We start from the raw sequence: 27934 nt of genomic DNA, 5'->3' as shown, positions 1-27934 counted from the left end.
ATTCTTAGGAGGCACCGCAACAGTATGAATGAAACCAGTGAAGAGTTTTCCCCCTGATTCCCAGTGACTTCAATTTTGCTTGAGTGCCTTGCTGCCACACTCGGTCAAATACTGCCTTGCTGTCACGGGCAGTCACTCTCAACTCAGCTCTTGAGTTCAGCTCTTTTGCTCATGGCTGGACCAAGGCTTTAATGAAGTCAGGAGCTGAGCGGCCCTGAGGAACCCGAATTGAGCATCAGTGAGCAGGTTATTGCTAAGTGAGTGTCACTTAATAGCAATGTCGACGACACCTTCCATCATTTTGCTGACGATTGAAAGTATACTGATGGGGCGGTAATTGGCTATGTTGAATTTGTCTGGACTTTTGTCAATAGGACATGCCTGGGCAAATTTCCACATTCCCAGGCTGATGCCAGTGTTGTAGCTGTACTGGAACAGCTTGGCTAGAGGCACATCCAGTTCTGGAGCACAAGTCTTCAGTAATATTGCTGGGATGTTGTCAGTCTCCATAGCCTTTGCAGTATCCAGTGCCTTCGGCCGTTTCTTGAGATTACATGGAGCGAGTTGAATTGGCTGAAGACCGGCTCCTATGATTCAGGAGACTTCAGGAGGAGGTCATTCAGCACCTCTGGTTGAAGACGGTTGTAAATGCTTCGGCCTTTTACAATGTATTGATGTGCTGGGCTCACCCATTATTGATGATGGCGATATTTGTGGAGCCTCCTTTTCCAGATAGTTGCTAATTGTCCACCAAGGGATTTGGCAGGGCTGCACAGCTTAGATCTGAGCTGCAGGTTGTGGGATCGTTTTGCTCTGTCTACCATATGCTGATTCTGCTGTTTGGCATTCAAGAAGTCCCGTGTTGTAGCTTCACCTGGTGAAGGTGTGCCTGGTGCTGCTCCTGGTATGCTCTCCTACACTCCTTATTGAACCAGGGTTGATCCCCAGCTTGATGGTAATGATACAAAAGTAGGCCAGACGAGGTAAGGACAGCAGATTTCCTTCCCAAAGGGCACTAGTGAACCAGATGGTTATTTAAGACATTGTGATAGTTTCATGGTTACTGGGACTAGCTTTTAATTTCAGATTTATTAATTACTTGAACTTAAATTCCACCACTTGTCAATTTAGGTATATGAACCCATAACCCCGGAGCATTAGTCTGGACTCTGGATTGCTAGTCATTACCACTACGCCACCGTTTCCCGGCCTAGCCAGAACTTCATATCTTCAACATATCTTTCCTGCTTTTGCACTCAATACATCTGTTTATGAAACTCAAGATCACATATACTTAGCTAACTATTCTCTCAACACATAATGCCACCTTCAAAGTTCAAACACTTAAATTAACAGACACTTTAGGAGGAATTGTCCCAGATTTGCACTAAGTGCGGTAGCGGGTGGATAAATGCCATTTTACCCACAGGCCGCAATGCCGCTTTATCATGCTGTATTGTACCAAACCCGTCGCATTAAATATGCAGTCCCAGAAAACACGCCGTTTACATTGCGGGCAGACTCTCATTCGCCCGCCATGCCATCACCTCGCCGTTTCACCACACCGGGTGCCATATTTAAAGTCCAGCCACACGCACACCTCTCAGTGCTTCCAACCCACAACTTGCTGCAAAGAAGGCATGGCCCCAAAAGGCAAAAAAAACTGCAGCCCCAACTTCAATGACATGCCCCTCCAGCACCTTTTGGATGCAGTGGAGGCTTGCCTTGGTGTCCTCTACCCCCACTCTGGCGCAGCATGGGCAGCAACCTCACTAATCTGGCTTGGGAGGCGGCGGCAGCTGTGGCCAGTGCCAATGCCCTGCAAAAGACGACAGCCACCCAGTGCTGCTACAGGATGAATGGTCTGATCCGTTCCGCCAGGGTAACTCACTCTTCTCATCACTCTCAACTTTCACACTCACAAACCCATCACACATCCACAGGGATCTCAGACCTCAAGGGACAACATCACTAACTCTCACACACCCTCACATCTCCATCAGACTCATACCCTACCCCACCCTGCCCATGTCTCTGCTCACCACACAAACATTCCACGCAGTGCCATCTATCCTGCTCACACATTCTCCATCTGTTTACATGCAGGAGAAGTTGGCTCACAACAGCAGGGAGAGGTCACAGACCAGGGGTGGAGTGGCCCACAATAGGCCCCTCACTCACTTTGACTGCTGAGGATGTGGGCCATGCCTGCAGTGACCGTGAGGTCGGCGGCAAACACCCACATGAGGATCCTGCACCACATCATCCCTCTCTCAACACAATTGAGAGTGCTCTCTCTCCTGCTTTTGACTCTGCTGCTATGCACTAACTATCTCTACTTTGGTCAATAGAGAGCTCTGCCAAGCGACTGACACCCTCAGCCAGCCAGTCCCTCAGCTCCATCCAGGGGACACCTCTTCCATTGAAGAGCTGGAAATAAGCGGCCTGGAAGACACGTCACATCGCTTACCCACACCCTGCACCAGCACAGAGACACGCACTTCGGTAGGACCTAGATCTAGAGCAGCTTGGGTTCACAATCTGGTGGTCACCGCATGAACATGTGTCTGTAACAGCAGCAGGCAGACTCATGAGAGCTCCCCAATACTCAGAGGATTGCTGGGGATCAGGCATCTGAGAGATCTGAGTCAGATGATAAGCCTCTATATATAGGCTCCCAGATCATCCTGGAGAGTCAGCATGGGAACATCATGTAAAGCTGTTGGAAGCCCTTAGCAGAGTGGTACGCAAGTCAGAGTGGTACGCAAGTCACCTACTCTCTGAAGTGGTGCTCACGTGTGCGTGTATGGAGGTCTCCATGGGGAGGATGGCGGACGTCATGAAGACCCTGGTCCAGCAGAATGCGGAAATGTGTGCAGACCTGCACTCCATCACAGCAGCCATGGGTGAGTTCCTGCGGTGGAAATGTGAGAGGGAAAGGGGGCACCTCGACATCCCTCCAGGTGCTCCTTCCCCTCAAAGAGTCAGGCCTGGGTGCTTGGGCACCCAAAGAAAGGAGGAGCAGCTGTTGGACACCCCTGGGTCATCCAATCAAGAATCTCGGAGGCTGTCCGCTCCCTCTGAGTCCCCTTTGCCTGTGACCCCCTCAACCTCGTCCTCTGTCACCGCAGAGAGAGCAGCTGGCCAATGAGTGATTCTGGAGGGAGAAGTGTGTGTGTGGCAGAGCCTTTAGGAGCACTCTCCCACATATGCGGGTCCTTCATATATCACACTCACCTCAATGTCCTGAGCATTGTGAATGCTGCCTGCTCGGGTTGGCTTTCAATTGTCCATCTGAGCTGACCTGCATCTCCGCCCACCCACTGATCACACTCCCATGAAGCTCCTGATCTTGCCCACCACAACTGTGGTTTCACTTTCGATTTAGACAACATGGTCTTGATTCGGTTTTTCGTACACTTCTCAGTCCTTTCCTCCCCACCAGGTGCCCATTTCATTTCCCCCATCACAACTGACCTCACTGGCATCACCTTCCACCTCCCCTCCGTGACTTACCAGCCACAACCCTTTTCCTTTGGGGATATCCAGCTGAACATGCATATTCCCTCCCTTCCCAAAAATCCCCACCCCCATCAACATTCACCTCCCCAACCTCCTCCTTCCCACCCCAGGATCCGTGTCTGCCTCCAGGTCCCCAGCAACCACCCTCGCTGCCCCTTCGACCGCTACCGTCGAACCCTCACCCTCCCATCCTACACCTCACTTTGCCCTTGGTCATTCTCACCATTTCCTCATACTATACACACCCTTACTTTGCTCCCCAGGAGGCAGTCATGGACCCATCAAGCACCTCCCTCACAGGTTCACCTGGGCAACACCCATCCGCGCCCCTTCCCCCCCAGAACCCTTTCCACCCTGGGAACCTCTTCCCTGTCCCTGGAAGCTCTTAGTCCTCCCACACTCCCAGACTCCCCAACCCTCCGCTTAGTCCCACCCCCTTCCTGACTCCCTCAGACTCTCCTGCTTCTTCTACCACCCTTAGTCCTTCCCCCCTCGTGACTCCTTCCTCCAGTGTTACTTCTTCCTCTAGCCTTACTTCTTCCCCATTCCTGACTCCCTCAGACACATTCACTTCTTCCTCCAGCTTTACTCCTTCCTCCGCCCTTACTTCTTCCTCCGTCATTACTCCCTCCCATTTCTGGACTCCTTCCGCCAGCACCCCCCCAGACTCCGTCCCCTGTCTGCACTCCTTCCTCCTCCTAGACTCCATCCCATGTGTGCACTCCTTCTTCCCCCTGGACTCCTTCCCCTCTCTGCATTCCTTCCCCCCCCAAGATTCCCTCCCCTGTTCACACTCCTTCATACCCCTGGACTCCTTCCCCTCTCCGCATTCCTCTCCCCTCTGAACTCCTTCCCTTAAACCTTCCATGCCCCCGTACACCTACTTCCCCAGTTGCCATCTTCTCCTGAGTTGCTCCCTCCTCCCCCGGACTCCTTCCCCTCTCCACACTCATTCCCCCCCTGAACTCCTTCCCATACACCTGCCTCCCTGGTTGCTATCTTCTCCCCTGTTACCCCCTACCCTTGTACTCCCTCCTCCCCCTCCCAACCTCACCCCCCCCGACTCCTTCATTCCCCAATCTCGACCTCACCCCCCCCGCACCTTCATCCCCTCCTCTCGACCTCACCCCCCCAACACCTTCATTCCCCCCCTCCCGACCTCACCTCGACACCTTCATTCTGCCCCTCCCGACCTCACTCCCCCACGGACACCTCTTCCTCTCCCAGTCACTCCCAGCCCTTCCTCTCCCACCCTCTTGACCAACATCCGTTGTGAGCATAAACGGTGACTTTCCAACTTCCGTGAGCTGCTTCACAGCAGAGCCACGCCCATGAGAATCCACCCAGTGTGCCATGGTCATTCCTCCAGGATCCCATTGTTGTTGGGCTCCAGCATCTTTTACTCCTCAGTTGTCCGCGATGTGAGGAAGGCCCTAGCAGTAAGTCCTGACTTCTGCAGGTCACAGTTGGCAAGACGTTTTTTGCACCGGTGTGTTTTCCCACCGACATGGGCGGATGATGCAGCATTGGGGATGAGTCCGGCGGGCTGGATGATATGCTGATGTATTACAATGAGGTTCCCAACTTTTGATGGTGGCAAATGGGACCTGCGATCGGGAGCAGAACATCGCAAACTGGTTTCATGACATTGTGGTATCGATTTTTGGCCTTCTCGCCCTATTGTCTGCTCACGCCACCGAACACACCCGATGCCAGTGGGCACAGAAAATCTCAGCCTTTAGAACAGTGCCATTAAGTATATAATGCCTCTCCCTTTCCCTCATTGAAAAATCTAGGAGACAGTCAGGCTTTCAATAAGCAAGAGTCTGTAAGCTTCGGCCTTGCTGCCAAGATCTTCTATTTATAGTGCAGGAGATAAAAAAACAAATAAGTCAGTCTAGGAAAGCAACAGGGCACATGGTTGGCTATTTCTTCCCATTTTTGGAGAAGAGAGAGATTTAGTGAAATTGCTACCAGCTGTCTAACTAAAATAGCTGAATAATTCACATCTGGCCTTGTCTCAGTCAGTGCTTTTCAGTAAGCCTTGGAAAAAATTGTAGACATGCTGTTGTGACAGACACAATATCCAGTTCCAATCACTGTTGCAGTCATGGACTATACTAATGAACAATGATGCATTTGACAATATGGACACAGAGGAGTGATACCTAATACAGTGTTTTACTCTTTGTGCTGGATAACATCGACAATAAAAAACCACAGTGGGATTTAATATGAACGCAGTAAGTACAACAGTGCTGGACAGAAATTAAACATCATGCTTCCTGGAATGTCAGGCTGTTAAAGATATTGACATAACATCTAGCAGATATGTCAACTCTCAAAAGCCTTTCGACAATGTACCACATGAGATTAGGGCTCACGAGATTACAGATATTGTATTAGCTTGCATTGAGGATTGGTTAATGAACAGAAAACAGTAGGAATAACTAATACAATGAGTTCCGCATGGACCTGTGCTTGGGCCACAGCTATTTACAATCCATGAGTGGAACTTTCCATTTTTGAAACTAAGAGTGGTGGCAGGCAGGTTCCGCGGCATGTATCCCGCTGCTCGGAAAGGCAGGAAATCGTGCCCCATTCCACACTTGGAAGCTCATTAATTATGCACAGGCGAGTATCTCCCCAAATCACCTGGAGTGTCGGGAGCTGTTTCGCCCATCAGTCATTACCTGACAGGGCCAAAGGTGCAGGTGCCATATGTAAACAACACCCGAGGACTCACAATTCACTCTCTCCAGCCCACCTGAGTCCAGGAGACTGTTACAGGTGTCTGGCAACCAGGAGAAGGAGGGTGAAAGCTAGTAGAAGAAAGCTGCACCACTCTTCAGCCACAACACTCTCCAGGCCTTGGTAAGAGGGGTGCGTGTGCATAGGGATGTGCTTTATCCCAGGGATGGCTCCAGAAAGCAGACCAGCCTCACCTCTCCGGCCTGGGAGACCATCACGAAGGATGTCAGTGCAGCTGCCCACTGCACCCAAAATGCCATCCAGTGCAGGAAGAGGATGAATGATTTAATCTGCTACACTAGGGTAAGTCATCCTTCAGCTCCCTCCAATATCAAACTCTCATCACGGCATCATATATTCAAAGGGATACTCTCTTCAGGGATTTCACACAACCATTACTGGGGCACAAATATCACCACTGATTATCTCTTTCACATCACCACCATCTCATCTCTCATGGAGTGCTCACACTCCATCTTCAGCCCCTTCCTCACCACACACAGGGGACAGGCATCTTTCCCAATCTCTGCTCCACCCTTCCCATCACATGCCTTTCTTTTGTCTTCATCCAGGGCAAGCTTACCCACAACAGGCGGGAAAGATTGCAGATCGAGGGAGGGATGGCCGACAACATCACCTTCATGGAATTCGAGAAGGATGCTCTGAGATCGCTGGGGAGGGCAGGGATCGTTCCTGTGGGGAAGGGGAGATCAGATTGTCTCAGCAACCTACTGCGGATCACACCTCCCATCAGTTTATCACATCCTGACAATCACAGTGAGTGTAATTCTATCTCGTAAACCATATGCTCATCAACTAACACACTCTTCTCTCTCTTACAGGCACCAGCAGATGGAGGCCCACAAGTTGGCCAACATAATTCCTGCCCCCAGACCACATCGGCTGAGAAAGCTGAGGAAGAACCGTCACAACGCTCACCTCCACCCTCCACCAGCACAGAGACACACAGCTCAGTGGAACTTAGTTCCAGATTAGGCTCAGGCTCACCTACTGAGAACACCTCACTGACACATCCCTGCAGCAGTCAGAGGCAGGGACAGCCCAGGTCTCCAGCACTTGGAGGGCTGCTGGAGACCAGTCACCCACTCAGCCTGAGACAGATGATCAGCCTCTGCAAGCGGCCTCCAACTCAATCCAACAACAAGTGTAGTGACATCTGGCACAGATTCGGCACTCAGCAGACTAGAATGAAGGATGGAGGAGTCCGTCCATGTTCTGTCTGATGTCATGGTTCCAACATGCGAGTGCCTCGAGGTCACCATGGGAAGGTTGATGACCACCATGGAGACCTTGGTATAGGTTTCGCCGGATTTGTACTTGGCCCTGGACTCCATGGCCACACACACTGGTGGATACCATCAATGTCTATTTAGAGGGGAACGAGGCGCTTTGACCTCCCCCCAGGTGCCTCTTCTTCTCATGGAGTCGGGGAAGGGCTCTCGGGCACCCACAGGGAGACTGAGCATCAGCCGGACACCCTCAGGTCCTCCACTCGTTTGTGTGCCATTGTGTGACACCCTGGACACAGGGGTGTTCAGCCGCTCTGAATCCCCTCTGCCTGTGACCACATCGATTCCAGCTGCTAAGGCCGAGGAGGATGCACCTGTCCCTGTGAAGGAGACCCTTATCAGGCCAGCGCCTGCAGGCCTCGGGTCTTCAAAGGATGTCCACCAAGGTCACTACAGACATCAGGATGTAGCAGTCAGCAGGCTGCCTCCACCACTGCTGCGCAAGTCAGGGCTGCACTGGGTGTAAGGGTAGGGTTAGGAAAGTTAAAAAATATTGAAATCACTTTTGAGTCATGGGTGTGCAAACACTGTAAAAATATTGCACTTTTGCACATAAATATGATGCTCACGTGAATGGCTTGGTCAGCTGAAGGTGTGATTTTGTACTTTTGAATCCTCTTTTTTTGGGGTTTCACCATCCTTCCACTCAGTGATAGTGTCCCACTGAGATTCACATTCATGTAATGTCAACCTCACTGAAGATAGTTTCCGCACCCTTGCGTGATGTCAGGGAGATGTGTAAAAATCTTTATTGGAAATATGTGATTAACATGCTTGTAACCCCTTCTCATTAATGTGGCGACAACTGCTTCAAGTGAGTTTTTGCAGCATTCTCGCTGTTGAGTGGACTCTCACTTCCCAGAACGAGCACATAACACATGGGGTCTTAGAGATCACGGCCTGGTGAATTTTGCAGCTGGAAATTGTGAATGCAGCAAGTGTAAATGCTGACCCAGCTCTCGATGTGACAGGCTGGACATACCTTTCAATGGTATGGAATGGCATTCAAGGCCAAGAGAAATGTGGCCATCTCCCCTCGCTTTCACTTTACTCCTGCTAGAATCTGGTAGCAATTCAAGTGTCACAGGCACACCTCCCACATCTTGCTTCCTCTGTGGCATCACCCTCTTCAGCTTCCCAGCCTCCTAATCTTCATCCTCCGAGGAGCTCTCATCCTTCTCCATTTCACCCTCTGGCAAGGGATTACTTCTTTACAGTGCCAGGTTGTGAAGGGCAAAACACACAGTGATGATGCGGGAAAGCCTATTGGGAGTGGACTGTAGTGGGCCATCTGAGTGGTCCAAACATCTGAAGTGCATCTTCAGAATGCCAATGGTCTGCTCGATTAGGGACCGTGTGGAGCTGTGAGCTGTGTTGTACCTCTCCTCCAAACCGCTCTGAGGCTGACTCACCAGTGTCCTCAGCCAGCGTTTCAGTGGGAGCTTCAATGCTGTTGAAGGGTCGTGTGGACCCGAAACGTCGACTCTTTTCTTCTCCACCGATGCTGCCAGACCTGCTGAGTTTTTCCAGGTAATTCTGCTTTTGTTTTGGGTTCCAATGGCTATCTTCTCAAGGAGATCTTCCTCCTTTCTCTCAGCTCTGACTCCAGTTTACTCTTGTGGCAGCAACAAGATAGCGAGTGTCCCCAGAAAGGGCCCCTTAGTCCAGCAGTGCGCCCATCCCACACAGCCTCAGGTCCCTCCTGTGCAGATTCACTTCTACTTTAAATTTATAACTACACTATAACTTGGTAGTTTCGGATGGTGTGTCTGCGCTATTACTTCGAGACCAGCTTCGACGCTCCCCCTCTCACTGTCTGTGTCCCAGAAATCTATCTGGAACCTCATGATGTGAAGGTAAAGCTTCCTCCTGTTATTTTCCAGCCTCCCCTAGTAATACTGGAGCCCATAGTTGTTGGGGTGACATTGCCATCCTGTCCCAACCCTATCATTGTTGACGTGCCAATGCTCCATGTGGACCTCTACTCTCCCCATCTAGAGACTACATGGTCACCGACCAAGGATGAACCCCTCCCCCACCATGCCCACCCTCCCCCACCCAAAGAAAGCTTCATGTACCGCAACCCCACCCCTACTTTACTCTGCTTTCCTCATATACAGGCTGCAGATGTCTCCCTAACCATTACCATTCTCTCTGCAGCCCAGGACAGACAGAGACAAGCCCATGGACAGTGACTGTGAAAACACCCTGCACACTAAGCTGTGTGTTATTCCAATTGGGCACACAGCCTTTGCCCCTCCCTGGAGTACACGGTGCTTGCCATGTATAGCCCTGCAGCATTGTCTCCACGGCTGCCTGAACTGACTGTGAGGTTCACAGAGCCCAAGCAGTGTCTTTACTCTCGAACTCCGACCTGCTATCCCCTGAACAAGGACGTTGACTTTCAATGAGTTCCCCAGTGTCCTCATGACTGAAGGCTACAGTCTCCCTTCCCAACCCGCCCCCCCAACCCAATGAATCTCCATGCAGCCCATCCCTCTTGTGTCAGGCTAACACACCCACCTTTTCCTTTTCTAGAGTCTGCATCCATCCCCTCCCATTCATATATGTGGGATCCCATTCACCCTTTTGTTTGTAAGCATTTCAGTTTCCCTTGTCAGGCTGCAGCTTCCCACCCCTAGGTCTCCACTTTGCCTGCCAATGTTCCCCCTCCTCCTCTGGACACTTGCAAAGCCTTTCTGCCCCTCTGCCTTCCATTGTTCCCCCTTCCCCCAACCCCTTGCAAAGACTTCATGCCCCTTTGCCCCCATGTGCTTGCCCCCCCAATCTCCAGTCGACATGCTGGTCTCTGAATGTTCAGCCGTGCCTGAGTTTTGTTGCACAGTTGTGTCCTTCAGGACAATATGGCACCCACTTGGAACAGACCAACCCTACATCCCCCAGTCGCAATACTGGTCCCTGTATGAGTGTTGAGCCCTACCCGATACTGCTGCACCCACTGGCATCGCAATGAGACCGGCACAACGCTGTGGCATGCAGGCTATGTATGTTACACTCACCTCAAGGTTACGAGATAAGTGAGGTCTGACCAATGCACCCATTCTCTTTCATACAAGATTCAGACCGACATGATTCCCACTGGCATGACGCAAGATTGAAAGGCGGGATGTGATTCCGACGAGAAGCTAATTTAATGAGCATTTATGACATGGTAATGAATGCAAATTGCTTTCACACCACTAGTCAGCGGAATACCTGACCAGTGATTAATGCATCATTGGGAGAATTGCAAACTATTTTTACGCCGGCGGGTTTCCGGTGTTTTGGCTCCAGCTAGACTCTCCACTCCTGCCCACCACGAAACCCGCTGCAGGCAGGTTGGGAAAACCCTACCCCATATCAATTACTTAGGTGAAAGGACCAAGTGTAATGTATGCAAGCTTGCTTATGATACAAAGTTAGTTAGGAAAGTAAGCTGTAATTAGGATGCAAAGAGGCTGCAGACAGGTTAATTGATTGGGAAAGAAGGTGGCAGATGGATTATAATGTGAGGAAATGTGAAATTACCCCTTTGGTAGGAAGTTTGGAAAAGCAGAATAGCTTGTAAAAGATAGGAGTAGTAAATGTTGGTATGCAGAGGGGTTTGGGTGTCCTTGTACATGAATCACAGAAAGTTAACCTGCAGGAATAGCAAGCGATTAGGAAGGCAAATGAAATGGCAACCTTTATTGCAAGAGGTTTGAAGTATAAAAGTAAGGAAATCTTGCTGTAAAATTATATACAGCTTCAGTAAGATCACACCTGGATTACGGTGTACTGCTTTGCCCTTCTTATGTCAGGAAGGATATACTTGCTTTAGAGGAGTAGCAACCTAGGATTGATTGCTGGGATTACAGAATTGTCCTATGAGGAGTAATTGCGCAGATTAAGCCTATAATCTCTGGAGTTTGGAAGGCTGAAAGATAATGGGCTAGATTTTCATGAGGTCGTGAGACTCCATGTAGGTGTAAAAATGGTAGGCTAATGGTGAACCATTAAAAATGGTTTTGGGATTCATGAACCCATCCCCAGAGCCCCCAAATTTCATCAGTGCGAGTAAGGGCATGGGGTGTGACCACGCAACCTGCACCCTGACCTGACCAGCCGTATAGCAGGGAAAGCAAAGTTCCAGCCTTCCAAAATTTTCACAGAGTCACGCTAGTTTTCATGGACTCATGGTTCATGAGCCAAGCCTCATTATGTATTCTTGGCTGACATCCCAGACATCCATTACTCTGTGGAAACATCTGTGCCCAGGGAAAACATTGCTTGATTGATGCTCTTGCCCTGCGAACAATCCTGTCAATTGCACAAGATTTACTTACACAGATAAAGAGTTTTCAAGTTCTTGCAGTTTCTGCTATTGATACTTCAAAAGAGTTTGGATGATTGACACTTTTATAGAACCAGAGGACTATAGAAAAGTTACAGTGCCCAAAGAGGCCATTCAGCCCATCATGGCAGTGTCTGCCAAAAAGAGAACAAAGAAACTAGCCACTAATTTTAATCCCACTTTCCAGCACCTGGTCCATAGTCTTGCAGGTTAGAGCACTTCAGATCCAGATCCAGATACCTTTTAAATGAGTTGAGCGGTTCAGCCTCAACCATCAACTTAGGCAGTGAATTCCAGACGCCCACCACCCTCTGGGTGAAAAAGTTTTTCCTCATGTTCCCTCTAATCCTTCTACCAATCACTTTAAATTTACGCCCCCCTGGTAATTGACCCCTCAGCTAAGGGAAGCAAATTTTTACTGTCTACCCTACCTAGGCCCCTCATAATTTGTACACCTCAATTAGGTCACCCCTTAGCCTCCTCTGCTCTAAGGAAAACAGCCCTAGCCTATTCAATCTCCCTTCGTAGTGGCAATTTTCAAGCCCTGGCAACATTCTTGTAAATCTCCTCCGTACTCTCTCCACAGCAATTATGACCTTCCTGTGATGTGGTGACCAGAACTGTACAAAAATTCCAGCTGTAGCCTAACCAGCATTTCATACAGTTCCATTATTACATCCCTGCTTTTCTATTCAACACCTCGCCCAATAAAAGAAAGCATTCCATATGTTTTCTTTACCACCTTGTCCACCTGTCCTGCCACCTTCAGGGACCTGTGCACATGTACTCCAATGTCTCTCACTTCCTCAACCCCTCTCAATAACTTCCCATTTATTGAGTATTCCCTTGCTTTGTTTGCCCTCCCCAAATGCATTACCTCACACTTTTATGGATTGAATTCCATTTGCCACTTCTCTGCCCATTCAACCAAACCATTGATATCATTCTGGAGTCTACAGCTATCCTCTTCATTATCAACTACATGGTTAATTTTTGTGTCATCTGCAAGTTTCCCAATCATGCTCCCACATTTAAGTCCAAATCATTAATATATACAACAAACAGCAAAGGTCCCAATACTGAGCCCTGGGGAACACCACTAAAAACCTTTTCCATTCGCAAAAACATTCATCGACCATTATCCTTTGTTTCCTGCCACTGAACCAATTTTGGATCCAACCTGCCACGTTCCCCTATATCTAATGAGATCTAGCTTTCCTGGCCAGTCTGCCATGTGGGACCTTGTCAAATGCCTTACTGATAACCATGTAGACAACATCCACTACACTGCCTTCATCAATCCTCCTTGTGGATTCCTCAGGTATTCTATTAAGTTAGTTAGACACGATCTTCCCCTAACAAAACCATGCTGACTATCCCTGATCAAGCCATGCCTTTCTATGTGGCAGTTTATCCTGTCTGTCAAAATTGATTCCAATAATTTGCTCACCACCGAAGTCAGACTGACCAACCTATAATTTTCTGGCCTATCCCTCTCACTCTTTTTAAATAATGGTACAATGTTCGCAGACTTCCAGTCCTCTGGGACCTCACCCGTATCTAGCGAGGATTGGAAAATGATCATCAGAGCATCCATTATTTCCTCCCTGGCTTCCTTCAACAGCCTGGGATACAATCCGTCTGGCCCTGGTGATTTATCCAGCTTCAAGGATGTCAGTCTCTCCAGTGCATTCTCTCTCACTACACTTATTGTATCTAATATTTCACACTCCTCCTCTTTAAATAGAATGTCTGCAACATCCCTCTCATTAGTTAAGACAGAGACAAAGTACGAATTGAGAACCCTGCCCACATCTTCTGCATCAACACACAAATTACCATGTACATCTCTGATAGGCCCTATTTTTTCCTTAGTTATTCTATTGCTCTTAATGTACTGGTAAAACATCTTAGAATTTTATTTGATTTTACCTGCCAATATTTTTTCGTATCTTCTCTTTGCTTTCCTAATTTCCATTTTTACATTACCCCTGTATTTTCTATACTCCTCTAGGCTTTCTACAGTATTAAGTCCTTTGTGACTGTGATAAGCTTTCTTTTTCTGTGTTATCTTGGTATGCTTCTGGATAACCAGGGGGCTCTAGATTTGGCAGTACCACCCTTATCTACACCATGCCTGTCGAATCTTGCCTTTGAATGCCTCCCACTGATTTGACACAGTTTTTCCTTCTAATAGCTATATGCAGTCTACTTTCACCAGCTCACTTCTCAGCTTTGTAAAATTTGTCTTCCCCCCAACTTAGAACTTTTACTCCTGTTCTTTCTTTGTCCTTTTCCATAATGATGCTAAATCTAACTATATTATGGTCACTATCTCCAAAATAGTCCCCCACTGCTACTTCATCCACCTCCCCAGCTTCATTACCTAAGACTAAATCTAAAATTGCACCCCCATCCCCACTCTCATTGGGGCTTGTTACATGCTGGCTGAAAATGTTCTCTTGAATGCAGTTCAAGAATTCTGCGCCCTCTGTGCCCTTCACACTGTTCACATCCCAATTGATATTAGGGTCGTTGAAGTCCCCAACGATTACTGCCCTATTGTTTTTGCACTCAGAAATCGACCTACATGTTTGCTCTTCTAACTCCCTTCCAATCTTTGGAGGTCCAAAAGTACATTTCTAGCAGTGTGGCTGCCCCTTTTTTTTTTCTGAGCTCAACACATATGGCCTGATGCTCCATTTAGTGTATCATCCCTCCTCAGAGCTGCAATTGATTCTTTAACCAATAATGCTACACCCCCACCATTTTTATCCCCCTTGTCCTCACTTATCACCCCACCAGCCTCCGCATTCAAAGGATCATCGTCCGCCATTCCCGCCAACTCCAGCATGATGCCACCACCAAACACATCTTCCCTTCACCCCCCCAGCGGCATTCTGCAGGGATCGTTCCCTCCGGGACACCCTGGTCCACTCCTCCATCACCCCCTACACCTCAACACCCTCCCACAGCACCTTCCCATGCAACCCCAGAAGGTGCAACACCTGCCCCTTTACTTCCCCTCTCCTCACCGTCCAAGGGACCAAACACTCCTTTCAAGTGAAGCAGCATTTTACTTGCACTTGCCTCAATTTAGTCCACTGCATTCACTGCTCCCAATGCGGTTTCCTCTACATTGGAGAGACCAAACGCAGACTGGGTGACCGCTTAGCGGAACACCTTCGGTCTGTCCGCAAGCATGACTCAGACCCCCCTGTCGCTTGCCATTTCAACACTCCACCCTGCTCTCATGCCCACATGTCCGTCCTTGGCCTGCTGCAATGTTCCAGTGAAGCTCAATGCAAACTGGAGGAACAGCACCTCATCTTCCGGCTAGGCACTTTACAGCCTTCCGGACTGAATATTGAGTTCAATAATTTTAGATCATGAACTCTCGCCTCCATCCCCACCCCCTTTCCGATCCCCCTTTTTTCCAATAATTTATATAGATTTTTCTTTCCCACCTATTCCCATTATTTTTAAATGCATTTCCATCCATTGTTTTATCTCTACCTTTTAGCCTATTTCGATCCCTTCCCCCACCCCACCCCCACTAGGGCTATCTGTACCTTGCTCGTCCTGCTTTCTACCCTTCACGTCACCTATTAGCACATTCCTTAGATAATATCACCACCGTCAACACCTCTTTGTCCTTTTATCTATGATATCTTTTGGCTATCTCCACCTACCACTGGCTCTCTATCCAGCTCTACTTGTCTCACCCCCCCCTTAAACCAGCTTATATTTCACCTCTCTTCCATTTTTCCTTAGTTCTATTGAAGAGTCATACGGACTCGAAACGTTAATTGTGTTCCTCTCCACAGGTGCTGTCAGACCTGCTGAGTTTTTCCAGGTATTTTTATTTTTGTTTTTTATCCCCCTCTCTATCCTGCCTGAAAACTCTATATCCAGAGATGTCGTGCTGCCATTTTTGCCCCTCCTCAAGCCAAGTTTCCGTTATAGCAATGATATCAAGCTGCCATGTGTCTATCTGTGCCCTCAGCTCATTGGCCTTATTTACTATGTTCCTTGCATTTACATATATGCCTTTTAACACTGCCACATTCCTGTGCTGTACACTTTTTAGCTTGTGCTGCTTATGTCTTTCAGAGTCACTCACTAATTCTCCATCTCCCATTCCCTGCTCTGAATTTGCCCTCAGGTTCCCACACCCCCTGCCAATAGCATTAGCAAATCTCCCTGCCAGAGAGTCACATTTATGGCCACAAAAACTCCTGTCTGTTCCCCTGACTAATGAATCCCCTATTACTACTGCTCTTCCCTTCTTCTTTCTCCACTTCTGTACAGCAGAGCGCCTGTGGTGCCACAAACCTGGCTCTGACTGCACTTCTCCGAGGAACTAACGCCCTCACCGGTATCCAAAACGAAAAACTTGGTGAGTGGGACCCTAGGAGACTCCTGCACTATCTGCCTAATTTTCCTGGACTGTCTGGCGGTCACCCTTTCCCTTTCTGCCTCCAGGCTCCTAAGCTGTGGTGTGACCACCTCTCTGAATGTGATATCCACGTAGTTCTCAGCCTCGTGGATGCGCCACAGTGACTCCAGCCAGCGCTTGAGCTCTGAAACATGGCGCTCAAGTTTCTGCAGCTGGTGACTCTTTCTGCACATGTGGGACACTGGTAGTGTCCACAACTTCCCACATATTACAAGACACACATTCCACATGACCGAGCTGTCCTGCCATGGCTTCAATTTACTTCCCTTGCGTTAACTTTATTTTACTTTGGTTTACTTATGCAACTTTATTTTATCTGGCCTTGACTTAACTTTATTTCCCTGCTGCTTCTGTTTCTTACTTAAATGTAAGTAGCCCCTTCTTTTAAAAAGAATATGTTTTTCTAATGCTCAGTCATTTGATGACACTCCCAAACAGCAATTTCTCACCAATCAATGAATTTATGTTTCTCCTGTGATGTTAGGCGCTAGGTGCTGCTGACTACCTGTCCCAGGGTCCTCCTCTCGCACTCTCTTCTAGGTGCTGCTGACTGCCTGTCCCAGAGTCCTCCTCTCACATTCTCCTCTAGGTGCTGCTGACTGCCTGTCCCAGGGTCCTCCTCTCACACTCTTCTCTAGCTGCTGCTGACTGCCTGTCGCAGGGTCCTCCTCTCACACTCTCCTCTGAGCCTTGGTTGATAGGTCTGTAGTGAAAACAGTTTTGTTTTAAGGAAGTAGAAAGTTATGGATGAATGACTGGTTTTTAAAATCTTTTTCGCACATCCTATTGTTACTATAGGGTTCATTACTTCTGTACAGTGTGCATAATGGGTGAATGGGCATGGAAGTGTCATAGCGTGACATGGAGAGTATGAAGGGCAACGGGAGCTAGGTGGCCAGCATGAGTTGGCATGTGTGGGGCATGGGCAGTGTGTGGGGGATGAGGAGGTATGAGGGCTATAACGGGCTGTCCTTTGTTTTGCTGTCATTTTTACAAGTGGGATGAAGTCCAAGAGCACTGAAGTTGGTCTTTTAATCAGCCCGCCTCAGCACCCACAGCCCCCGTGGCTGCCTCCAAGCTATTTCCTGGATGGCGGGCCTGACTCCTGTAATCACCAAACACCACCCCTCCCCCACAACCCTGGAATGAAATTCCCAGTGTTTTCTTGCATTTTCTCTCAAGCCGGGCACGCCAAACCAGGAAATTTGCCGACTCCTGCTACCTGCCTCAAAGATGAAAATCCAGCCAATCGCTTTGAAACAGATAAAAATTCCAGGGGGGCTTGGCTGGGTTGATGCTGAGAAGCTGTTTCCCCTGGATGGAGAGTCCAGAACAGGAGTAGATAATCGCAGGGTGAGGAATCAGCCATTTGGGACTGGGATGAGGAGAAGTGTATTCACTCAAAAGAATTGGAATTCTCTTAACCAAAGGATTGTGGGTGCTCCATCATTGAGTTTATTCAAGACAGAGATCAATAGACTTTTAGGCATTAGGGGAATCAAGGGATATGGGAATAGGATGGGAAAGTGGAGTTGAGCTTGATGATGATCTTACTGAATGGTGGAGCAGGCTCGTGAGGCTGTATGGCTTACTTCTGTTCCTAAATCTTATGTAATAAGTTACAGCAATACAGAACTTCTTCATTGTAGTTTCACATGATCAGATTGATAGCAAACAGACTATGGTACTCAGCTCTCAAAAATAGTGTTCCAGTCATTTCAATTTTGTAAACAAGGAGGACTTAATGGACTGAAGGAAGAAGAATTACCTGAAGCTGTATGCTTTATAGCCTGTGATTGTTACACCACGTATAGACCTTGAAAAATAATGGCACATTCCAGTTTTTGCATTGAAAGGATATACCGACTCTTTAATCAGTTTTGCCTTGCTCTGTAGGTAAATAATTTTGTATATTTTAGCAAATAAACATGAATAACAGTATCAAGACTGCAAAATACAGTTTTTTGGAAAGCATGCTTGTTATATTTTGTCTCTGTCACTACTTCAGTTTATCTAGCAGGCTATATTCTTTGGTACCAGGAAACCTTTGCTTCGTCTTATTAATTGGCTTATTCTTCATAATCCTTTCTCCCATTGATAAAAAACAAAAACAATATCATTTGTGTTAGAAAGGAGGTGCATTCAGTTATCATTATAATCCCAGTTTCATAAAATTCCACTGGCAATGTTGAGCCTTTCTCGGGGAATGCTGTCAGTTGTGAAACTGTATGTCTGGACACCTTGCCTGATTTACAGCGAGTATATTTTATGGCAAGTAAAAATACTGGCATTTTGGAGATTGTTTGGTTCATCAGTGGAAGCCCTGTTAACCATTCAGAACAATAATTAAATCGGTCCCAGAAATCAGATTCAATGACTCTCTTTCCACCATCTGACCAATTATGCTGTTCACCCATGTGAAATGGGCTCAACAGTGCATGAACAGCTTTGCCTGTAGCAGTAAGCGTTTTAAAGAGGAATATCATTTCTCGTTAGCTGGAGGGCTTTTGAGCCAGAAAATAGCCCAGGACCATTTTCAAGCACATACCAGAAGTCAAAGGCCTAAAGGCCTTAAACAGTGGATTTACATTTGTAATTTTCCAATCTAAAGGGACAATTCTAAAATTGAGAACACAAGAATATAAGAAATAGGAGCAGGAGTAGACCACATGGCCCATCGAGCCTGCTCCACCATTCAATACGATCACGGCTGATCCTGGGCTTCAACTCCATTTTCGTGTCTGCTCCCCAAGAGACCAAAAATCTGTCTATCCCAGCCAAATATATTCGATGATTGGAGCATCCACAACCCTCTGGTGTAGAAAATTCCAAAGACTGACAACCCTTTCAGTGAAGTAATTTCTCCTTATCTCAATCCTAAATGATCGACCCCTTATCCTGAGACTGTGCCCCCGTATTTTAGATACCCCGGCCAATGGAAACAATCTCTCAGTGACCACCCTATCAAGCTCCTTCAAAATTTAGTTTAAAAAATTTGCATCCTCCTCACCCACTTCCTTAAAAATCTTGGATTAGAACCCATCAGGCTCTGGGGATTTACCAGTCTTGAGTGTTTCTTTTCTCTAATGTTTTCTCACTTATGTTAACATTGGAAAGCTCCAATTCTTGATTCAATGTTAATTTCCCTGGAATGTCAACCATGTTGTCCTCTACTTTTACTGTGAAGACAGACACAAACAAATCATTCAAGAACTCTGCCACTTCCTCGTTTTCATTTTATTGTTACCTTCATCTGTTTTTTTTTAAATGGTCCAAATTACCCTTGGCTACCCTTCTTCTAGTATAATTATAAAAACTTCTGTGTTGCTCACACCGAGTCCCGTTTGGACTGAACCACATTGGCGCCCGGTCCAGCAACATCTTTATTTTAAAATTCTCATCCTTGTTTTCAAATCCCTCCATGGCTTCACCCCTCCCTATCTCTGTAACCTCTTCCAGCCCTCCAAACCTCCGGGGTCTCTGTGCTCCTCCAATTCTAGCCTCTCGCACATCCCTGAATTTCATTGCTCCATCTTTGGAAGCTGTGCCTTCAGCTGGCTAAGCCTTAAGGTATGGAATTCCCTCCTTTAACCTCTCTACCTCTTTTAAGACGCTCTTTAAAATCCCACCTTTTCAATCAAGCTTCTTCTTACCTTTCCTAATATTCCATATGTGGTTTAGTGTCAAATTATGTGCAAAAAAACCACCTTGGGACATTTTACTACTTCAAACACATTAAATGTGAGTTGCTGTAGTTTTACCCGATAAGAGTTTTGGACAGTTTGTCATCAGTCTGTTTCTTCCAATTAAGGTTGTGTAAGATTTTGATACTATTACTAATTTTTAGGCTTCTATGTTGGTTTGAAGTAACATTTTAGGATTGCACCTTAGCTATCTTTTTAAATAGTTCAGTTTGAATTTCTGCCAGTGAAACCATTAACATTTAAGACAGTCTGGAAACAAGAAGGCAGCTGTTTGTAAGAAACTGTTCTTGATGGATTTAATGGCTTTAAAAGGTGCCAAAAAGGTACAGGCAGTTTATTTGTTTTAATTACACTATGTGGAATTCAAGGCTTCTTTGTCAGCTTTAAAGAAATATGCAAAAGGTTTGAACTCAGCAACTTAAACTTAGTATGGCACTTTATCTTTAAACAAGGGCCATGTGTTTTAATAGGTTTTAGCTTGCTAGTTGCCTTGATCTATGAACCATATCTCTATGACAGGACACCTATATTTTAAAAAAACATCTTTCCTGACATTGTACTAGAAATTATTACTGCTAACATTTGTTCTTAACTGCGCCTTGGTATCTGTGGGAAAAGGTTAACATAATTTGTGTGAATTGTTTACAATAGATTATACTATTGATGAAGATGTAGTTAGTACAGCTGAAATTTGTATTTACAAGGATGTGTAATTTGTTCACAATGGAGTGTAACTCCTGGGCCCAGGGAAGAAGGGTTGGGCATTTGTCTTCAATCTACATGACTCTAGTTATAGAGGTGGGGCGACTCCAGGTAATTCTCACCCGTAACCAATGAAATCGGCTGGTTTGGATTATTTTCTAATAAGGAAAGAGGAACAGTCAGAATTAGGGATAAAAGTTTGAAACTGAAGAGAATTTGTTGGCACAGTTTTACCATCACTTATGTGGTGTAATTCTTCAGAGACACAGTTCAACATTACTTCAGAGACAGAAGGAGAAAGGCATCACCTGTGCTAGCAGCTATCAAGGAAGCCTGGGCCTTGAGGGATAAGAAGTTTTCACGGTGTTTAGTTAAGTATATGTGATATCTTGCTTAATAACCTACTTGATGCATATATGCAGGCTGTTTGCACCTTGTTCGGTCAGACACAACCAGGGACCACATTGTTCAAAATTAAGAATACAGAACCTGGGGAAGAATTTTCCCCCGTTGCGGGGGGGGGGGGGGGGAGTGCAGGAGCGGGTGCATGCGGGCTTGCCTCCGATCAGGGGCACGCCGCCATTTTACGTGGGCAGGCCAATTAAGGCCCTCCCAGCATGACATCCGCCAGGAAGCGCTATGCGTTCCCTGTGTGGGTGGGGGACAATTCCCTCAGCCGAGAGTACGCTTGAGAGACCTTGCAGAGAGCTCTTTCAGGCAGAACCAGATGTGTGAGTCCACAGGGAGGAGCAGCATGAAAACACCATTTGGCCCCTTGAGAACGCTCCTCCATGCAGATTGATCAAGGAAGAGATCGTGTTGCTGCCCCCCAATTCCAATTGCCACTTGTCCATAATATACCCATATCCCTTGACATCTTTACCATGCCAAGAAGTTTTGTGGTTACTTTGAAGTCCACTCACTGAGAGTGCCTCATCTGCACTATGACTCTCCAATTGCAGAGACCCCTAAAGTCTCAGTCCTAGATGGCCTTAGCATTCTGTGATCCTTCATTGTGGACACCCCAGTCAAGGTAAACATCTTTCCTGCATGGGTCCTGCAGAGCCCTGTTAGAGCTGCTGATGCTTCACATGGATAGCCTCTCAGTCCTCAGCACGGTCCAGCACACAGGCCCATTCTACTCTCTCTTAACTCATGGACTAAAACCCTGGTCCTCCAATGGTATCTGATGCACTTTGGCTGCAAACCCTTTATGCAAGGGCTACTGCAGCCCTTGATAGGAAGATGAACAGGCCAAACAAAGCTCCATGTGACAAAGGCTTCAGTCAACTGCACACACACCTCTTTAATCCTACACTCAATCCCTCTTGCAGTCACAGCTAACTTGCCCATTGCCTCCTTACTTGAAGCCATCACCTGCATTTTAGCACAAAATGACAAATCACCAAGGAAGGCCAGTAATGATTGATGGGCCCACCACAGCTTTCTCCAAACATGCAGGGAAGCCTCTGGTTTTCTATTGTTAAAAAGGCAATATAGAGCTTCACTCTTTCAACCCTGAAACTGCATCTATGTTCCTTGCCAGTCAGACCGCCTGTTTAACTCCGCTTGACTACTCCTTGCATCCATCCACATCTGACATCAGCAGAAGATGCAATGACCTCACTGAACATTCTGAAATAGGCATCATTTTCAGAGCTCAGAGCGTAGTGAGCTACAAGTAATGGTTTGCATGATGTGTGCCCAAGCCGCACACTTACAAATGATGGCCGGTGCTTAATCATGCACTTGTGGGATTATTGAGTAATCACTATGTTGATAATGTGAGAGAACTGAATGACAAGATGGGCCGAATGGCCTCCTTCTGTGCTGTGACTTGAAACATAGAAATGGCTCTATAGGAGTTCAGTGTTGGACTCTGATGGGGGGCCAAATTCCAGATCCTTAAATGCCTGTGACCGTTGAAGCAACTAGCAGCAAGATGGAATCCAGGAAGTTTCCAAACTTTGCAAGTGAACATATTTTACAAGTGCCTAAAGTATATACAATGGTTGTACATTCGGCCCCCTGTGTGACTTCTCAACTTTTTTATCTTTCTTTTTCTATTACTATAGGCTGAATTATCCCAGATTTTCACTAAGTGCGGTAGCGAGCAGGGAAAAGGACTTTTTACCAGCCGGCCGCAATGGCGGGCCGTATCAGCCCAATCCCACCTCAATAATCATGCATTTCTGGGAAACACGCTGTTTCGATGGTGGGTGGGCTCTCATTCACCCGCCACACCATCACCTCGCCGCTTCATCACGCCCGGCGCCATATTTAAAGTGCAGCCGCGCGCACACCTCAGTGCTACCAGCCCAGGGCTGCTGCAAAAAAGACATGGTCCTAAAAGGCAAAAGACTGCAGCCCCCCAGTTCAATGATGTGTCCCTCAATCACCTTTTGGACGTAGTGGAGGTCCGCTGTGATGTCCTCTACTCCCGCTCTGGCCGCAGGAGGAGCTGCAACATCATTAATCCAGCATGAGAGGCAGTGGCAGTCAGCGCCAATACCCTGCAAAAGAGGTCAGCCACCCAGTGCCGCAAGAGGATGAATGGTCTCATCCGTCCACCAGGGTAACTCACACTTCTCATCACTCTCAACTCTCACACTCAGAAACCCATCACACATCCACAAGGATCTCACACCTCAACGGACACCACTAACTCTCACACACAAACCCTCACATCTCCATCAGGCTCATATCGTCATCCCATCCATGGATCCGCTCACCACACAAACAGTCCATGCAGTGCCATGTGTCCTGCTCACACTTTCTCCATATGTTTTCATGCAGGAGAAGCTAGCTAACAGCAGCAGGGAGAGGTCCCAGAATGGGGGTGGAGTGGCCCACATTAGCCCCTCACTCATTTTGAGGGGCGTGCCATCGTGCTGACTGGTAAGGACGTGGACCCTGCCTGCGGCGAGGGTGAGGTCAGTGGCAAACACCCACCTGACGATCCTGCACAACATCATTTCTCTCTCAACGCAACTGTTAGTGCTCTCTCTCCTGCTTTTGACTCTTCTGCTATGCGCGAATTATCTCTACTTTGGTTCACAGGCAGCTCTGACAAGCGACCAACACCCTCAGCCAAACAGTCCCTCAGCTCCATCCAGGTCCTCAGCTCCAGCCAAGAGGACACCTCCTCCATTGAGGAGCTGGAAATAAGCAGCCTGGAAGACCCATCACAGCGCTTACCTACACCCTCCACCATCACAGAGACACACATCTTGGTGGGACCTAGATCTCGAGAAGGCTCGGGTTCACAATCTGGTAGTCACCGCACAGACACGTGTCCACGGCAGGAGGAGGCAGGTTCAGCCGAGCTCCCTGGCACTCGGAGGACTGCAGGGGAAGAGGCATTTGTCAAATCATATGATGAACCTCTGGATTTGGCCTTCCAACTCATTGTGGAGAGTCAGCAGAAGGTATGGCAACATCATGCAGGAATGTTGGAAGTCCTCAACAGAGTGGCACGCGAGTCAGAGGGGTGTGTCCGCCTGCTCTCTGATGAAGAGGTGCCCACATGTGCGCGCATGGAGGTCCCCATGAGGATGGCGAATGCCATGGAGACCCTGGTCCAGCAGAACCCGGAGATGCGCGCAGAACTACACTCCATCGCGGTAGCCATGGGTGAGTTCCTGCAGTGGCAACGCGAGACGGAAATGGGGCACCTCAACATCCCCCCAGGTACTCCTTCCTCTCAAAGAGTCAGGCCAGGGCCCTCGGGTGCCCGAAGGGAGGAGGAGTGGCAGCTGGACACCCCTGGGTCATCCACTCAGGAATCTCAAAGGCTGTCCTCTCCCTCCGAGTCCCCTTTGCCTGTGACCCCCTCAATCTCGCCCTCTGTCACTGCAGAGGGAGCAGCTGACCCACAGGAGGACAGCCAAAGCAAGCCAGGGCCCCCAAAGCTTCGGCCCTTCAGAGGACCCACACAGAAGGCATCAGAGGCAACAGGGCCAGCCATTAATAAAAGCAAAATTCTGCGTGAAGTACTTCTGGATCATCTGGGGCACCCACTTCTGAAGAAGAGTAATACAGACTCGGAACGTTAACTCAGTTTCTCTCTGCACAGATGCTGCCAGACCTGCTGAGATTTTCCAGCATTTTCTGTTTTTATATTAGGGCCAACCATAGTATCCTTCTGCGGATGTCAGGGCAGCACCTGAAGTCTAAGGCTTTCAAAAGTTAAGAAATTCTGGTCACAGTTCGTTGCACGGGTTACACATTTTGTCACTTTACAACCTGAAAATATATTCACATTCACTGAATAATGTGTAATTATGTCCTTCAGCTTCATTGACAGGCTTCGTGAGTCCTCCCACTGCATTGTTCCCCACCAGCAGTCCAGCTGCACACAGTCGGCCCATGAGTGCTTCTGGAGTGAGAAGTATGTGTGTGGCAGGGCCTTTCGGAGCCCCATGCAAGCACTCTCCCACACACACGCGGATCCATCCTCCATCACACTCACCTCAATATCCTGAGCATTTTCAGTGCTGCCTGCAGGGATTCACTTCCAGTTTTTCAGCTGATCTGCATCTCCGCCCACCCACTGATCACACTCCCATGATCTCCCTGATCTCCCCCACCACGACTCTCGTTCACTTTCGATTTAACAAGCGTGATATTGCTACAGATTTACTTGAGGCTCCCTGTCTTTTCCCCTCCCCCAGTCACCCATGTCCTTCCCCCCATCACCGTTGACCCTGCTGGCATCACCTTCCACCTCCCCACCGTCACTTTCCAGCCACAGCCTTTTTCTTTCGAGGGATGTCCAGGTGAACGTATACTTTCCCGTCCTTCCTGAAAATCCCACCCCCGTCCACATTAACCTCCTCAAACTCCTCCTCCCTGGCCCCCCAGCTTCCGTGTCTGCCTCCAAGTCCCCACCAATTACCCTCGCTGTCCCTTCTATCAATATCGTCGCACCCTTGCCCTCCCACCCTACCGCCTCACTATGCCCTCCTACCACGCCCATCATCAGTTCGCTCCCCAGGAGGCAGTCATCAACTCAACAGACCCTTCCCTTGCACATTCACCTGGACATCCCCTCCCCGCATTGGAACTCTTCCCCTGCTCCCAGAATCCCCTCTCCCCCTTAGTCCTTCCCCCTTCCTGATTCCTTCCACCACCCTTACTTCTTCCTGAACCCATACTCCTTCTCCTCTCTGGACTCTTTCCTCCCCTGGACTCCTTCCATCCCCCTGACTCCTTCCCCAACCCATGCTTCTTCTCCTCTCCGGACTCCTTCCCTCTCTCCAGGCTGCTTTCTCCCCCAAGACTCCTTCCCCCCTCTGAACTCCTTCCCTTACATCGTCCACCCCTTACACCTACCTCCCCAGTTGCCATCTTCTCCCCAATGACCCCCACCTCTCCCCGTACTGCCCCCTCCCAACCTTACCCCCTGACACCTTCGTTCCCCTCTCCCAACCTCACACCCGCCCCCGACATACCTTGTTTGCCCAGTCGATCCAAGACCTTTCTCTCCCAAACACAGCTGGACCTTCCTCTCCACCCCCTTGACCATCATCCGTTGTGAGCAGACCCTCAAAAGTGACTTTCCACCTTCCGTGAGCTGTTTTGCGGCGGAGCCATGTCCACGAGAATTCACTCAGCATGCCATGGGTGATCCTCCAGGACCCTGTTGCTGTCAGGCTCCAGCATCTTCTGCTCCTCGGATGTCCGCGATGTGAGCAAAGCCCTGGCGGTAAGTCCCGACTTCTGTACATCACACTTGTCAAGGTGTGTTCTGCACCAGTGTGTTTTCCTGCTGATGTTCGGATGTTCCAGCATGGGGGGTGATTCTGGTGAGCTAGGCTTATAATGATATGCAGATGTATCACAATGAAGTTCCCAACGTCTGATGGCGGGATACACGGTCCGCCATTGACCAGCAGAGAGGACGACTGATTGCACAATGTCATGAAACCAATTTTTGGCCTTCTCTCCATATTGTCCGCTCATGCTTCCAAATATGCCCGCTGCTAGCGGGCACGGCAAATTCCACCCTATGTCTATGTACAGCCCCGAGATCCACAGCTGAGTTGGAGGTAGCCTGCTGACTGCTATGCCATGTTGACTCCAATTAATTCGATGGACATCTTCTGGTGGCCTAAAGCCTAGAGGGCCCAGGGCTGCTAAAGGTTTCCTGCTCAGCTGTAGGTGCACCCTCCTCAGCCTGACTTGCTGGAGGCGATGGGGTCACTGGTAGAGGGGTGGTGGTGTGGCAGGGCACACATTTGAGTGTCCTAGGCTGAAGCCCTCGGGTGCACGGCTGGTGTTCCTTGTCCTTGTGGGTGCCCAATGGCACTTTCCTGTGTCCTTGAGGAAAAGGGGCACCTGGAGGGAGGTCGAGATGCCCCATTCCTCCTTGCGCCTAGCCCCAGCTGCTTTGCATCCATGGCTGGAGCGACGGAGTGCAGGTCTGAGGTAGAAAGGGCACAAGACTACGCCAGAGTGAAACATAGAGTGAGAAGTTGGGAATTTGGTTCAGGTGGCAACGTGGTGCAGGGGTGCAAAAAGGTGCCCCTCTTTCTATTTTTTTCAGACTCCAGGGTCAATGAGTGTCCTTGTGTCCAAGTTAGGTGAGTACAACTTTCTATTACTTTACCTGTGTAAATTATTAACTAATTGACTAATTACATAACTAAGGTTGGCCAGGAATGGCAGAACTGGTGGTGTGCCGTGACTACAGCACGTGGGAATCTGTGGAATGCACTGCAATATCAGACAACCATATCTGCAGAAAGTGTCTGCAGCTTAGGCAACTTCAGCTTCGCGTTGCTGAACTGGAGTCTGAGTTGCAGACATTGCAGGGCATCAGGGAGGGAGAGAGTTACCTGGACACTTTGTTCCAGGGTGCAGTCACTCCCCTTCAGTTTGGCAGAACTTTAGAGTTGGTCAATTGTCAGGGACAGGAGGATGTGACTGCAAGTCTGGAGGTAGGGGGAGCCAGCATGTAGTGGTGGAGGAGCCTCAGCCCCTGACTTTGTCCAACAGGTACGAGGTGCTTGTTAACTGTGTGGATGAGGAGAAGGTCTGCAAGGTGGATGAGCGGACTGACCATGGCTCCATGGTGAAGGATGCCATCCAAGTGGAGGGAGCAAAGAGCAATGTAGTAGTGATAGGAGACAGCATGGTCAGGGGGATAGAT

At 48.4% G+C, this 27934-nt stretch overlaps 1 protein-coding gene across 1 annotated transcript in view; it reads right to left on the bottom strand.

The window, feature by feature from the left end:
• The window catches only part of ctso (cathepsin O), an 86812-nt gene that overhangs the window by 21098 nt on the left and 37780 nt on the right, over nt 1-27934 (bottom strand). Inside the window, exon 5 of the mRNA XM_078540670.1 lies at nt 18144-18265. Coding sequence (XP_078396796.1) covers nt 18144-18265 — 122 coding nt within the window. The remainder of the gene's footprint in view (nt 1-18143; nt 18266-27934) is intronic.

Source organism: Cetorhinus maximus, chromosome 1 (genome assembly GCF_964194155.1).
Source record: "Cetorhinus maximus chromosome 1, sCetMax3.hap1.1, whole genome shotgun sequence".
Lineage (NCBI taxonomy): Eukaryota > Metazoa > Chordata > Chondrichthyes > Lamniformes > Cetorhinidae > Cetorhinus > Cetorhinus maximus.
Note: the sequence above shows the minus strand (reverse complement) of the source record. Positions and strands in the feature narration are given on the sequence as shown.